General features: G+C 45.1%; 1 protein-coding gene across 1 annotated transcript in view; it reads left to right on the top strand.

Moving 5' to 3' along the window:
* Positions 1-9488: 9488 nt before the first annotated feature.
* Positions 9489-12872, top strand: part of MTUS2 (microtubule associated scaffold protein 2) — a 256633-nt gene continuing 253249 nt past the window's right edge. Inside the window, exon 1 of the mRNA XM_052650268.1 lies at positions 9489-11696. Within this exon, the coding sequence (XP_052506228.1) occupies positions 9489-11696 (2208 nt within the window). The remainder of the gene's footprint in view (positions 11697-12872) is intronic.

The following is a 12872-nucleotide window of genomic DNA, read 5'->3' as shown; positions in this document are numbered from 1 at the left end:
AAGTATATCCCTTTCCATTTAACTGGAGTTTTTGTTTTGTTGTTTTTTTTTTTTTTGTAGTCACTGTGCCATTTGTTTATTTGCTCTCTGGTTGTTAACACACCTTTTTTTTTCTTTTTTTTGCTTGTTCTGCCTTGGTGTTAAATATTTAGCTTTATCCTTCTAGGTATCTGGTTCATTTGACAGAAAAAAAGGTTATTTGCTTCTGATGAAAGATGAAGAAATGTACCTTCCAGAAAAGACTTGATTTGAAAGAGCCCCATTTCTAGTGACCTGGTGAAGGCTGCTGCTTTTTTAAATTTCAAGATCTTTAATCTGGCAGTGACTGTTTTTGAGTTTTTTTTTTTTTTTTAATTTGAGTATAATTGCTTTACAATGTTGTGTTAGATTCTGGTGCACAGCAGTGTGAATCCGCTCTGTGTATACATGTAGCCCCTCCCTCCAGAGCCTCCCTCCAGATCCCCCCTCCACCCTCTATGTGATCACAGAGTGCCGAGCTGGGCATCCTGTGCTATGCAGCAGCTCCCCGTGAGCTATCTGTTCTACACATGGCAGTGTATCTGTGTCAGTGCTACTGTCTCAATTCCTAAGGGGGTACCCCCTCCTTACCCCCAGCCTGTGCAGGCTTTTGAGCTGCAGGTGATGCTCACATTATCCCTGATGCTGTGAGAAAGAGTTCTTTCTTCCTTTCAGATAGCAGACAATCCCTGAGGTTTACAGCCTACAGTCCCGCAGATAAGCAAGGGTCATATGCCACCCCCGTTGTGAATGCTCAAGTCCATTGCCAGGGTCTAAGGCACATGGAAGAGGTCAAAGTATGCAGCTTTGAGCACCCCTGCGGCTTTGAAATAAACACACTTGGAGAAGCGAGGTTGAGCAGGGTCTGGCAGAGAGATTTGAGAAAGTGTTGGTCCTGGCTCCCAATTGTACTTGCAACACCCCCCCAGCCCCAGCCTCCAGGAAGCATTCTCCCTCCCTGCCTGTTCAAGCAGACTTAAGGATTCTCCTGGAACTGCCTGGCCCAGCGTCCATGCTGGAGAGCAGATTGAGCCATAGGACAAGTGGGAAAGAAAAAAGGGGATGTGTTCCTTGCCCGTTCTAGATTTGTTGCGTGTTTCTAGGGTATGTTGGAATATTTACATAAGCCATTTGTGAATAGAAATGAAGGGAACAAACTTGTGACTATTACAGCATTATATTAATACTTGTGTTGCAGAAAGAGGGACCCCTTCCAGGGCCCGAAACTGGGCTCTTGTCTAACACTTGGAAATGAATTGTCTGAGGAGACACATGTGCTGACAAAGCAAGAGATTTTATTGGGAAAGGACACCCGGGTGGAGAGCAGCAGGGTAAGGAAACCCAGGAGAACTGCTCTGCCGCATGGCTCGCAATGTCGGGTTTTATGGTGATGGGATTAGTTTCCCGGTGGTCTTTGGCCAATCATTCTAATTCAGAGTCTTTCCTGGTGGCACACGCATCGCTCAGCCAAGATGGATGCTAGCAAGAGGGATTCTGGGAAGTGGACGGACACGTGGTGTCTCCTTTAGACCTTTCCTGAACTCTTCCGGTTGGTGGTGGCTTATTCCGTATTCCTTATCTGGATCTCCTGTCATAAAACAACTCATGCAAATGGTTACTATGGTACCTGGCCAGGGTGGGTGGTTTCAATCAGTGTGCTTCCCCTAACACTTGGGCAGGTAGATGAATAGGAGAAGATGCTCTAAATTCAAACGAGTGGGTCCTCAGTTGCCTTTCACCTGCCGGGCAGGTGGCATAGGTTGTGAAGCCGCCAGGTTATGAGTTCATAGGCCAGATAGCCCTTGGACGAGAAGAGAGGACATGCCTTGCAAGTGAATGTTGGAGCTCATTTTTTTTTTTTTTAATGCTGTTCACTCCTCCAATAACAGTATAACCAAAGCCTTGTCTGACTCAGCCAGTTGAGTCAGACATATGGATGCTATATATGGAGTCCTATATATGGATACTCTTCCTTTCCTGTACGTCAGAAAGGATCTGCTTTTATCTAGATTTGAAGCCTGTCTCTCTTTTCAGTTTCTTATTAATAAATGCAAGAATGTGATAATATTGGAAGAGTTTGGATCTCATCTAGTACTTTGTAGATGGAATATTAGTCTTCAGTATGTTAACTTGATAAAATCTGGAAATAGCTTGTCTCCCATGTTTGCCATTAAAAATAATGGTTAGAGAGAATTTCACTTTGGAGATACACAGCATGAAAGAAGTACAAATAGCTGAACATCGTATGAAATGATGCGTAATGTCACTAGAAGTAAAGTAATAAGGAAATAAAATAGCAAGACTTTAAACCTATCAACTTAAAAAATTGATGATTCTGTGGAAGCTTAGCCTGGGGGATTAAGAGTATGGACTGTGGATTTACATTCCAGCTCTTCCTCATACTTTCAGATGTTATTTAATGTCTCTCTGCCTTGGTTTCTTCATCTGTAAAAACAAGAGAGCAAAATCTAGCCACGGGGTTATTATATGGATTCAGTGCAGCAAAGTACTGAAAATAGCACCTGGAAATGGTAAATGCTATTCAAGTGTGGAAAATAAATTCCTAGTGTTGAGTGAACTTCATTTCTTAAAAAAGTGCTTTTGAATCCCTGCGGTGTGCCTATTACTGTTGTGGGCTTGAGACGGGAGTGGTGAACAGAAGGTGGGATGGTTGGGTGGGGGTTGCCTGCTCTCCTGGAGCTTACATAGGACAAGGGGAGGCTGATAATACACAGGCAAATGAACAGAAGAACCAGATCACCTTGGGTGGTGAGAAGTGTGTTCTGAAGAGTGTCCAGATGTCTAGTCTGTACTTGGTGTCTTGGCATTCTGTCTTAGCATTTTTAAATTCTAAGAATTTAGAAGTGTTCCAGTTCTATACAAAATCTTGTGCGTGAATGTTTTTAGTAGCTTTATTTGTAATTGCCACAGTCTGGAAATAACCCAAATGTTCCTCAACCGGGGAAGGTGTGAACAAACCGTGGTACATAGTGTGGAATTGTATTTAGCCATAGAAATGAATGAACTCTGACAGACCCCAGGTCATGATGAATCTCATATGCACTGTGCTTGGGAAAGAAGCCAGGCATAGAGGCTGCACACTGTATAGTTATATTTAAATGACATTCTGGAAAAGGCTAAGTGTGGGAACAGAAATCAGATCTCAGTTGCCAGGGGCTGGGGTAAGGGAAGCAAATCGGGGGAATTTGGAGCCCGTGGAACTGTTCTGTATCTTGATTGTGATGGTGGTGGTCACAAGGTTGATTACATTTGCTGAAACTTGCAGAACGGTACAGTAAAGAGGGTACAATTTACCATAGATAAATTATGCTTTAATTAAAAATGAAAAGTTTCCTAAGCAGAAAAATAGTGTTGTTGTTCAAATGGCAAATAATCTGGTCATTGTGGTCATGAAGAATTTCGGAAGAGAGGAGATGGAACAGATAGATAGTAGGGAAATTGAGAGAGAGAAGGAAGATTGACGCTTTTCCCTTGAGGGCAATTTGCATTTATTCAGCAAGTAATTATGGGGCACCCATTATGTGCCAGGTCCTGGCATATAGTCTAGGCATAGACTGTGCCTGTAAACAAAACAAAAAACCCTAATGGGGCTTCAAGTTGTGTATTAAGATGCAAATATGCTTTCCTGTTTACACAATGAGGCTACCTTTAGGAATGTAGTGTAAGGGAGTAAGGGGGACATAAAGATATACATTCAGCAATTTTATGTGAAGAACTATTTTAAAAGACAAAAGCTGAAAACAACCTAAAGTCTGACAGTGAGAGATTGACAGGGAAATTATGGTAAAAGTGACCATTAAAAGAAATAAAGTTTTATTACATGTATTTATGTGGAGAGGTGTCCATGATATGCAAAGTATAAACCTGGAGTTAAAAAGCTGATTCCTGAGTGTTAAAAAAAATCTGGGGTTCTACACATTAGTCTCTGTTTTTTATGGTGGGAGTAGGGGACTTTGGTATATATATATATATATTTTACATAATGAAATTCCATTTTAAAAAATTATGGGCAATGTAAGTATTTGAATTTTAGGAAAAAATCACTCAAGACAAAAACAAATATTACACATAATAGGCAAAAATGAATGCCATATATATTCTAGGTGATGCTCTGTCCTGGAAGTAAGGATGTTTTTTTTAACGTGGAAAACAAATGCTTTCTGTTGTCAAATGCGAAAGAGACTTCTTTTGGAGAAGCATGCAACATTTTTACTGGGGATACTTAAAATATCAATTCATTTAATATTTTGATGAAATGAAGAGTTGACTCATTGGAAAAGACTGATGCTGGGAGGGATTGAGGGCAGGAGGAAAAGGGGACGACAGAGGATGAGATGGCTGGATGGCATCACCAACTCGATGGATGTGAGTTTGAGTGAACTCCGGGAGTTGGTGATGGACAGGGAGGCCTGGTGTGCTGCAGTTCATGGGGTTGCAAAGAGTCGGACACGACTGAGCAACTGAACTGAACTGAATTGAAGATTGGTCTAGCCTTTGGAAAGCCAAGTTATGTCTTTTCCTGGCCCTTCACAAAATAGAGCATTTTGTTTACACATTCTTCACTCAAAATAAAAATAAAATAGCTTCTGTTAGCTAAGAAGAAAAGGGAGATTTTTTTCTGAACACAGTTCTGATTATATGTTAGAATAAAATGTGATATAGTACTCATATTATGGACATAGATAAGGAGAGTAAAGCCAGCTGCAGAGAATGGTTCTAGTTTTACATAATTTAGCAAGCTTTCACAGAATTCAGCACCATGGATAGCTACAGTGTCCTGGAACATAAGAGTTACCATCTCCCAACCAGTGATTCAACTTTTGATCAAGGAATGAAACTGAATTTGTAAAGTTCATTCAGTCAGCAGTGCATCGAGTTTTAAACTACCTATACCTGTTGAGAATAAACATATACAGCATTATGAACTAGGACTAAGAACCTGGATATTCCTAAATAATTGCCATTGCAGAAAGCACAGATGAGTGATTACCACAAGACTCTCTAAAACAGTTGAATACATTAACTTGTATGTGAACGCTTGCAAGTCACTTCACATAAAACTGTCCTATTAAATTATAGACCTCAATAGATGCTCAGTAAAAATGTCAAACTTTGAAGGTTGGTATTTTGACTTTTTTGCATCATTATTGTATTTACCGTTACATTTTGGGTTTACAGCCTATACATTTTTCTGTATTCTTAAGTTTTTCTGAAGGATAATTTGTTGCATGGTAGGAATTTTAGCTGGAGCTTCTTTGGTGACTAAGTTTTATTGAGTCAGATGGAATTGCATTTACATTCAAAGGCACAGCACTTGAATATTTATGTGAAAATTCACAACTGATAAAGCATTCCCTAGCAGACTTGGCAGCTCAGAAGGAAAATACAGTATTTTTCATATCTTTTAAAACCCATGTCTCCATTTAATAACATAAAAATCCCTCAAACTTTCTTTAGTTTTTAAATCTTCTAATTAAAATAAATCTTATGACAAATATAAATCAATCATGATGATCAGAATGTGTTTTTCCATATAGTGTTAGTTGCTCAGTCACGTCTGACTCTTTGCGATGCCACGGATTGTAGCCCGCCAGGCTCCTCTGTCCATGGAATTCTCCAGACAAGGATACTGAAGTGGGTTACCATTTCCTCCTCCAGGGGATCTTCCTGACCCAGAAATCGAATCTGGGTATCCTGCATTGCAGGCGGATTCTTTACCATCTGAACCACCAGGGAAGGCCCTGAGTATTCTGGTATAGCCCTCCTAGGGGGAAGGGAAGAGGGTGACTTACTGGTTAACCAGTTGGGAAGGTAGACTTTGTAATCTCCGTCTTAAAAGATGGAAAAAAAAATTAGGGCCCGTGCTGTATTGAAAGTGATTCATTATTTTGAGCTCAAGTTGGGAGGAGATAATCCCAAGCGCCAACTATGTACAAAAGTGCTGTCCCAGACACTGTGGTGAATAGAGAGATATCTGAGCTGTTAACCTACAACCTAGTGAGCTTGTAGTTTAATAAGGAAAATAAGACACACACAGCTATAATGAAACTGTAACTGTAGAAAAAGGCTCATCTAAGTATAATAAAAGATGTGTGTGCTAAGTCACTCAGTCATGTCCGACTGTGACCCCATGGACTGTAGCCTGTTAGGCTCCTCTGTTCATGGGATTCTCCAGGCAAGGATGCTGGAGTGGGTTGCCATGCCCTTCTCCAGGGGATCTTCTCGAGCTAGGGATTGAACTGAAATCTCTTATATCTCCTGCATTGGCAGGTGAGTTCTTTACCACTAGCGCCACCTGGGAAGCCCGATAAAAGATGTGAAAGTGAAAGTGAAGTCGCTCAGTCGTGCCCAACTCTTTGTGACCCCATGTATAGTAGCCTGCACCAAGCTCCTCTGTCCATGGGATTTTCAAGGCAAGAGTACTGGAGTGGGTTGCCATTTCCTTCTCCAGAGAATCTTCCCAACCCAGGGATCAAACTGAGGTCTCTCACATTGTAGACAGACGCTTTACCGTCTGAGCCACCAGGGAAGTCATATTTTTAAAAAAATTATATTTATGTAAAAAATGTACATAAAAGATGTACATAAATATAATTTTGAAAATATGGTATGATAGTGCCAGAAGGGAAGATCTAGGGATTCAGGATGCGGAGAAGTAATATCAAGCTCCTTCTTCACCTTTTTTTGGGAAAGGGGAGAAAGGAGAAGTCAGGAAAGGCTTAATGAAAGAGGTGGCCTTTTGAGCTCAAAGGGTGGAGCTATGGGGTACTTGGGCTCAGTCACTCAGCTGTGTCCAGCTCTTTGCAACCCCAGGACTATAACCCACCAGACTCCTCTGTCCATGGAATTTTCTAGGCAAGTATACTGGAGTGGGTTGCCATTTCCTACTCCAGGGGAATCTTCCCAACCCAGGGATTGAACCCACATCTACTACCTCGGCAGACAGATTCTTTACCACAGCGCCACCTGGGAAGCAAGCAGCTGTGGAATGTGAAGGCCAGCTTTACTGGCAGGCACATTTCAAGTAGAAAAGTAAAGGGGATTAAAGCCTGGAAGCATATATGGGCCCAGTGCTCATCAGACCTTGAATTCAAGCTGGGAAATTTGGCCTTCGCCCATCATTCAGGTAGTGGTTTGGTCACATTGGTGGACAGCACAGAGATGGGGGTCTGCTGAGGTCTTCTGTGTCCAGGCATGCCTTCCCTGCTCTACTAGGCAGAACAAACATGGTAACAGGAGATTGAAGCGCAAGAGGGAGGAAGAGATTGTATATGAGGACCTAGATCCTATCCATCTGCTTAATGATGCAAGAACATATATGCACCCAACTGAAGAGGTTCTAGACAAGTTGGTCAAACCATCAGCAGAGATTGCGAGCCGAGGAGAGTCAGGAGAGCCGGAGACATCCCTGATGGTTAATGATGGACAAAGACGGTTTTGTTTGTTGGCAAGGAGGAGGGTGCAGTGCTTACCTGATGTGTCAATGAGCCTGATGCTGAGTCTGTGTTAGATTTTAGAAAGCACTGGTCACTTGTCACTCTCTAGCAATCACATTGTGGACTGCAGTGTCTGATACTCTGGTTTGGGTTGTCACTGCCGAGAACTGATTTCCTGCTGCCAGCCTCCGCAGTTCAAGCTCAAGAAGTCTGTTGGTTTCATGCATATAATTCTGCCCTCAGAGAATTAGAGACTCTTACTTTGTGGGTTGGCTCACATTTGTGGGATTCTTGCTTTCTGTGACTTTCCCGACCCAGAGAGTGTGAAGCTCTCTTAAACTGCTGTCTTATTGATTTACCTACATGCTTTTTGTATTTGTGCCAGAGGCACAAAGAAAACACCTTAAAAACTGAATAAAGAAAGAAATATGGATGTACTGAGACTCCCCTCTGTGTCAGGGGACTGAGGCTGGGATCAGAGTGGCAGCACCCTGGTTAGGCTTGAGGCAGGACCTGGGGGTACCACTGGCCTTCTCGGGACCAGCCTGACCTCAGGAGTGGGAAGATGAGGACGTGAGTACAAAGTGGACAAGACGGAAGTGCAGCACGGCAGGGAGGGGAAGGTGTACACGTGTGCACAGGTGTGTGTGTGTGTCTGTTATTTTATTCTGTTTTTTACTTAAAAATTTTGTTGAGCATAGTTGATTTACAGTATTGTGTTCATTTCAAGTGCATAGCAGAGCAATTCAGTTGTGCATAAACTTATATCTGTTCTTTTCTGATCCTTTCTTTTTAATTTTTATTTTTACTTCATTCTTTTCGATTCTTATCTGATTCTTTTCTCATACAGTAGTTAGAGAATATTGAGTTGTGTTCCCTGTGTTGTGCAGTCAGCCCTTGTTGGTTATCTATCTTGATTTAGTTGTGTGTGTGTGTTAATCATAGGTGTGTGTATTTGACAGGATTCTGTGAACATGGCGGAAAAGAGTGGAAAGACCTAAGCTAGGATGTTACTGTATCCTGTGGTGGGGAGTAGGGAGAAGGGACAAATAAAAAAAAAGACTGACAAAAATTTAGCTTATAGGAAATGATCTCATTAATGGAAAAAGTACACGCTATGTGTAGATGCAAGCAAATGAAAGGGAAAGAATATTTATAGCAAGAATACTCTCATAGGGGATGTGAGGCCTGAGAACAACCTAACACTGGGAGCATGTGATGTTGCTTTCTATACTGATACGCTAAATTTGAAGACGTCCACCAGGTTTCTCCGTTGTGCAGATGAAGTTTTCCTTTGTAGGAAATAAAGCAGTCTGGAGGGTGGTGCTCTACGATTGTGTAAATATCCTGTTTCCCAACAGTTCTGCACTCGGTGATTTTAGCAACCATTGGTGTCCCTCATCCAAGATGATTATTACTCTGGTGAATACAAAGTGGTGATTTTTCTAATTGTCTAATTTTTCTTGTATCAGTTGGTATTCTTCTGTGAAGAAAAACCTTCCTTTCTCGTCCGCCCTTTTAAATCAGTATCAGTGTGAACTTGTGGATTTTTAAAATATAAACTTAAGATTTAATGTGTGTTTATAATCCATTTCTAACATTAATCATTTCGATGTTACATTCTGCCGTGCCCCTATCAGAAAAGTTTTGGAGAAATAGTATCTGGGTTGAGTGAATGAAGTAATGGTAGGAAAGTGATGAATAAATCTGTGTTTACCGAGAGTTTCTATCTGTCAATCTACTGTACTTTTCTTTTTATTTCTCTCTAGGTCTCATGGACTAATTGGCTCTCATTCAGCCGGAACCTAACAGATAAGTCATCCTTCTGTGTGTGAAGACAATGCTCAGTTTTAAAACTGCTCTGAAAATGATGAAAGCAGGATCGCCCCGGTGACGCTGTCAGGGGGCAACAAGCAGCTTGAGAATTTCCTCTTCTCCAGGTAGCAGCTTGAAGGAGACCCTTTTCCATTAAGGAGGACTGCATGGCAGGCAGCCCCCACTGACGGCTGGAAAATGAGCGTTCCCGTGGCGCCTAAGAAGTCATGTTACAGCGAATTGCGGGACAGCAGAAACGGATCAAAAAATAATAACGACCGAGTCCTGAGTTTCGGAGATGCCAATGCCAACCCCATCGTGTTGGAGGTTGGCTCCTCTTCTGACGAGCCTGCCACGTGTGCTGTGCCAGAGGAAGTTGGAAATGCAAATTCGAGGGGACCAGAGAGTAGTCCCCGTGTCCTGAAGGAGTTTCACCCACTTCAGGGCTTTGCAAAGGCATCTCAGGCTGGCCCCACCGGCCTGAAGGATTTTAAATTCTCTCCGATGGCTCAGAGAGAACGGAATGAAGAGTCCGAGCTAGAGAGAGGCGCAGACCACCTGCAGGTCCTTCGTGGTCTCCAGGGACCAGGTCTGCCGAGTCGGAGGACTGTCATGGGTGAGTCCAGCCTGGAGGTTCCAGCTAAGCGGGAGGCTGATGTCCCCTGGCCTGTCGCCAAGGATAAGTTGGCCAAGACCCTTGACAACGAGGAACTGAGGAGGCATCCTTTGGAAAGAGTTAGCAGTTCTGCTGCAGCAGTGGACGTGCTCACAAAGGAGTGGGCTGGGGGCCTGGCCTGGCCGCTTCCACAACCCCCAGGGCTGGGTTCTCCAGAAGCCCCGCATCCAGTGCCCGGCGGTGGCGAGGGGCCGCCGAAGACGGGGACAGCCCCTTCTCCAGGGCTGCCTTGTCCTCCGGCGGACGGGACCTCAGAGGGAAAGGGCGCACGTCATCCTAAACCATCTACCTCAGTAACCATGGAGACCGTCCCCTTAGAGACCCATCCAGAGAGGGGACGGGTACCCAAGCTCAGCGCCCAGAGCACAGCACCTTCTGCCCATCCAGAGGGTGCTCTTGATTGCTCTCCAGCCTCAAAGGATGTCCTGAGGAGGCCAGAAGCACAAGTGGGTCCAGGAAAAGTGGAGCCCAAGACAGAGCTGAAACCTGTCCAGCCCAGGGCTGTGCAGGAGTTCAAGTCCACCCAGGTGGGCGAGCTGGGGTGTCGTCAGGGGCATGGCGTGTCACCTCTTGGGAGAAAGGAGCCAGCTGGGGAGGCGCAGCCAGGAGCCTCGGCCGCTGGGTTAAGCAGCCTGGCACACAGCGTTCCCCACCCCCTGGACACAATAAGAGACAGAGATGAGCCAGAGAAGGGAGGTGAGGACGGGTCTCTCCGAACCACCCCCACATCGAGCCCCGGTTCCTCACAAGCTGCGGATCAGCAACCCGTGGCCATAAGTTTGCCAGGTGCAGCTCGGAAGCTGGGTGAAACAATGCCCAACGGCATGTCACCAGGGGATGGTCATGTAGCTTTTGTTCCTGGAGATTCAACTGACAGCAAGCCCTCTGGTGTCAGCGACGAGAGAGGCGTCCTGGGAGGTGGGAACAGTGTCAACACTATGGTTTTTGACTCAGATTCCTCTGTTGGAGAGAGCAAAACTGGGGTCCCTGAGCCCCCCAACCCTCCAAGCAGCCGCTCAGAAGCCGAGGAAGGCCAAGAGGTCTCTCTATCTCTTGCAGAGACCAGGAACCATCTAGAACCTGCAGTGAAGACTGAAAGCACCTCCCCAGTGAGGGCAGATGTCCTTCTTGGTGTCCCCGCGTCCCTCCACCCAGAGACAACTGTGAATGTGGCCCGCCAGCCCCCGCCACCCAGCAGCCGCTTTCAGGACTTGGGCACATCAAGTGTGGATGTGGGGTGCCCCCCGGCTGCCCTGCCTCCTGCTGACAGCACCGGGTTGTCACACACCTCCCCCAAAGTGCCTGCCAAGAACGCCTGCCCTGGGGGCCTTCCCCGTCCCGAGGACACACCCGCCTCACTGGAGGGGACGGTGGGCCCCCTGGTTGAGAAGAGGGAAGGGCGGGCGGAACCCAGACCCGTTGTGATGCCCAAGCCCAAGCACGTGAGGCCCAAGATCATCACCTACATCCGGAGGAGCCCGCAGGCTCTCGGCCAGGTGGATGCGTCGCTGGTTCCCGTGGGGCTCCCTTATGCCCCGCCTGCTTGCAGCGTGGCTCTCCCCAAAGAGGACAAGGCGGCGGGTGCCGACCTGAAGCCGGCTGCCGGCCTCTATGAGAAGTTCAAGCCGGACCTCCAGAGGCCCCGGGTGTTTAGCTCCGGACTAGTGGTGTCGGGGATCAAGCCCCCAGGACATCCCTTCAGTCCAATGAGTGAGAAGTTTCTGCAGGAGGTAAGAGAATGTCATTGTGAGACAGTCTGTGAGTTGAACATCCTGAAGTTCATGAGGTGTTTTCAATGAATCGTGAAAGCAGAGTGTCCTCTTTTAGCAAATTATAGATGATGATGGACGTATTTGTATAGAAAGGGGTGTTTTGAACTAGAGCAGATTGCAGGCAAATGAACAGTTTCCTCTGGAAGAGACTGATGACCAGAATGAGGTGGATCTAACATCTAAAGGGATTCTTTTAAATTCTACCTGACATAATACATAAAAGTTAGAAAAGCGTTTAAATTGGCTTCCACATTTAAATTGTTCTTGTTGTTGTTCAGTCACTCAGTCGTGTCCGACTCTTTGCAACCCCATGGCCTGCAGCACAGCAGGCTTCCCTGTCCATCACCATCTCCTGGAGCTTGCTCAAACTCATGCTCATTGAGTCAGCAATGGCATCCAACCATCTCATCCTCTGTTATCCCCTTCTCCTCCTGCCTTCAATCCTTCCCAGCATCATCAGGGTCTTTTCCAATGAGTCAGCTCTTCGCATCAGATGGCCAAAGTATTAGAGTTTTAGCTTCAGCATCAGTCCTTCCTGTAAATATTCAGTGTTGATTTCCTTTGTTTTTGATCAGTCACTTAGTCATGTCCAATTCTTTGCGACCCCAAGGGCTGCAGCATGCCAGGCCTCGCTCTCCTTCACTATGTCCTGGAGTTTGCTCACACTCATGCCACTGAGTCAGTGATTTCCTTTAGGAATGACTAATTTGATCTCCTTGCTGGTAAGTGAGCATAATTCTTCTATAAAGTAGTGGGAAAAAAAACTCAAATGAATATATTGGTCAAATTGCTCAGACTTGATCCTCTTCTGAAGGAGACTATTTCTCTACGGGAGACTTTTGTGTTTGTACACAGTACAGTGAGTAGAAAATAACATGTTAGGCATGGGCTCTGTTTTAAGTCAAAACAATAAATACAGGTAGCATTTAGTTGAGTGCCCGCTATGTACTGGGACCACATGGCGTCACATTTCATCCTTGCTCATCTTTGCTAATCCTTGCTGCGGTTCTCTGGAGGGTGAGATTGTGGTGCTCTCATCATCGTCCGGATGAGGAAGCAGATTTGGAGAGCTCTGAGTCCCTCATCTAAAGCCACGAAACAAGGGCAGCGCTGAGATGGCCACTGCGCTGCCCC

Source organism: Budorcas taxicolor, chromosome 12 (assembly GCF_023091745.1).
Source record: "Budorcas taxicolor isolate Tak-1 chromosome 12, Takin1.1, whole genome shotgun sequence".
Classification (NCBI taxonomy): Eukaryota; Metazoa; Chordata; class Mammalia; order Artiodactyla; family Bovidae; genus Budorcas; species Budorcas taxicolor.
This window is presented reverse-complemented; position numbering and strand designations above follow the sequence as displayed.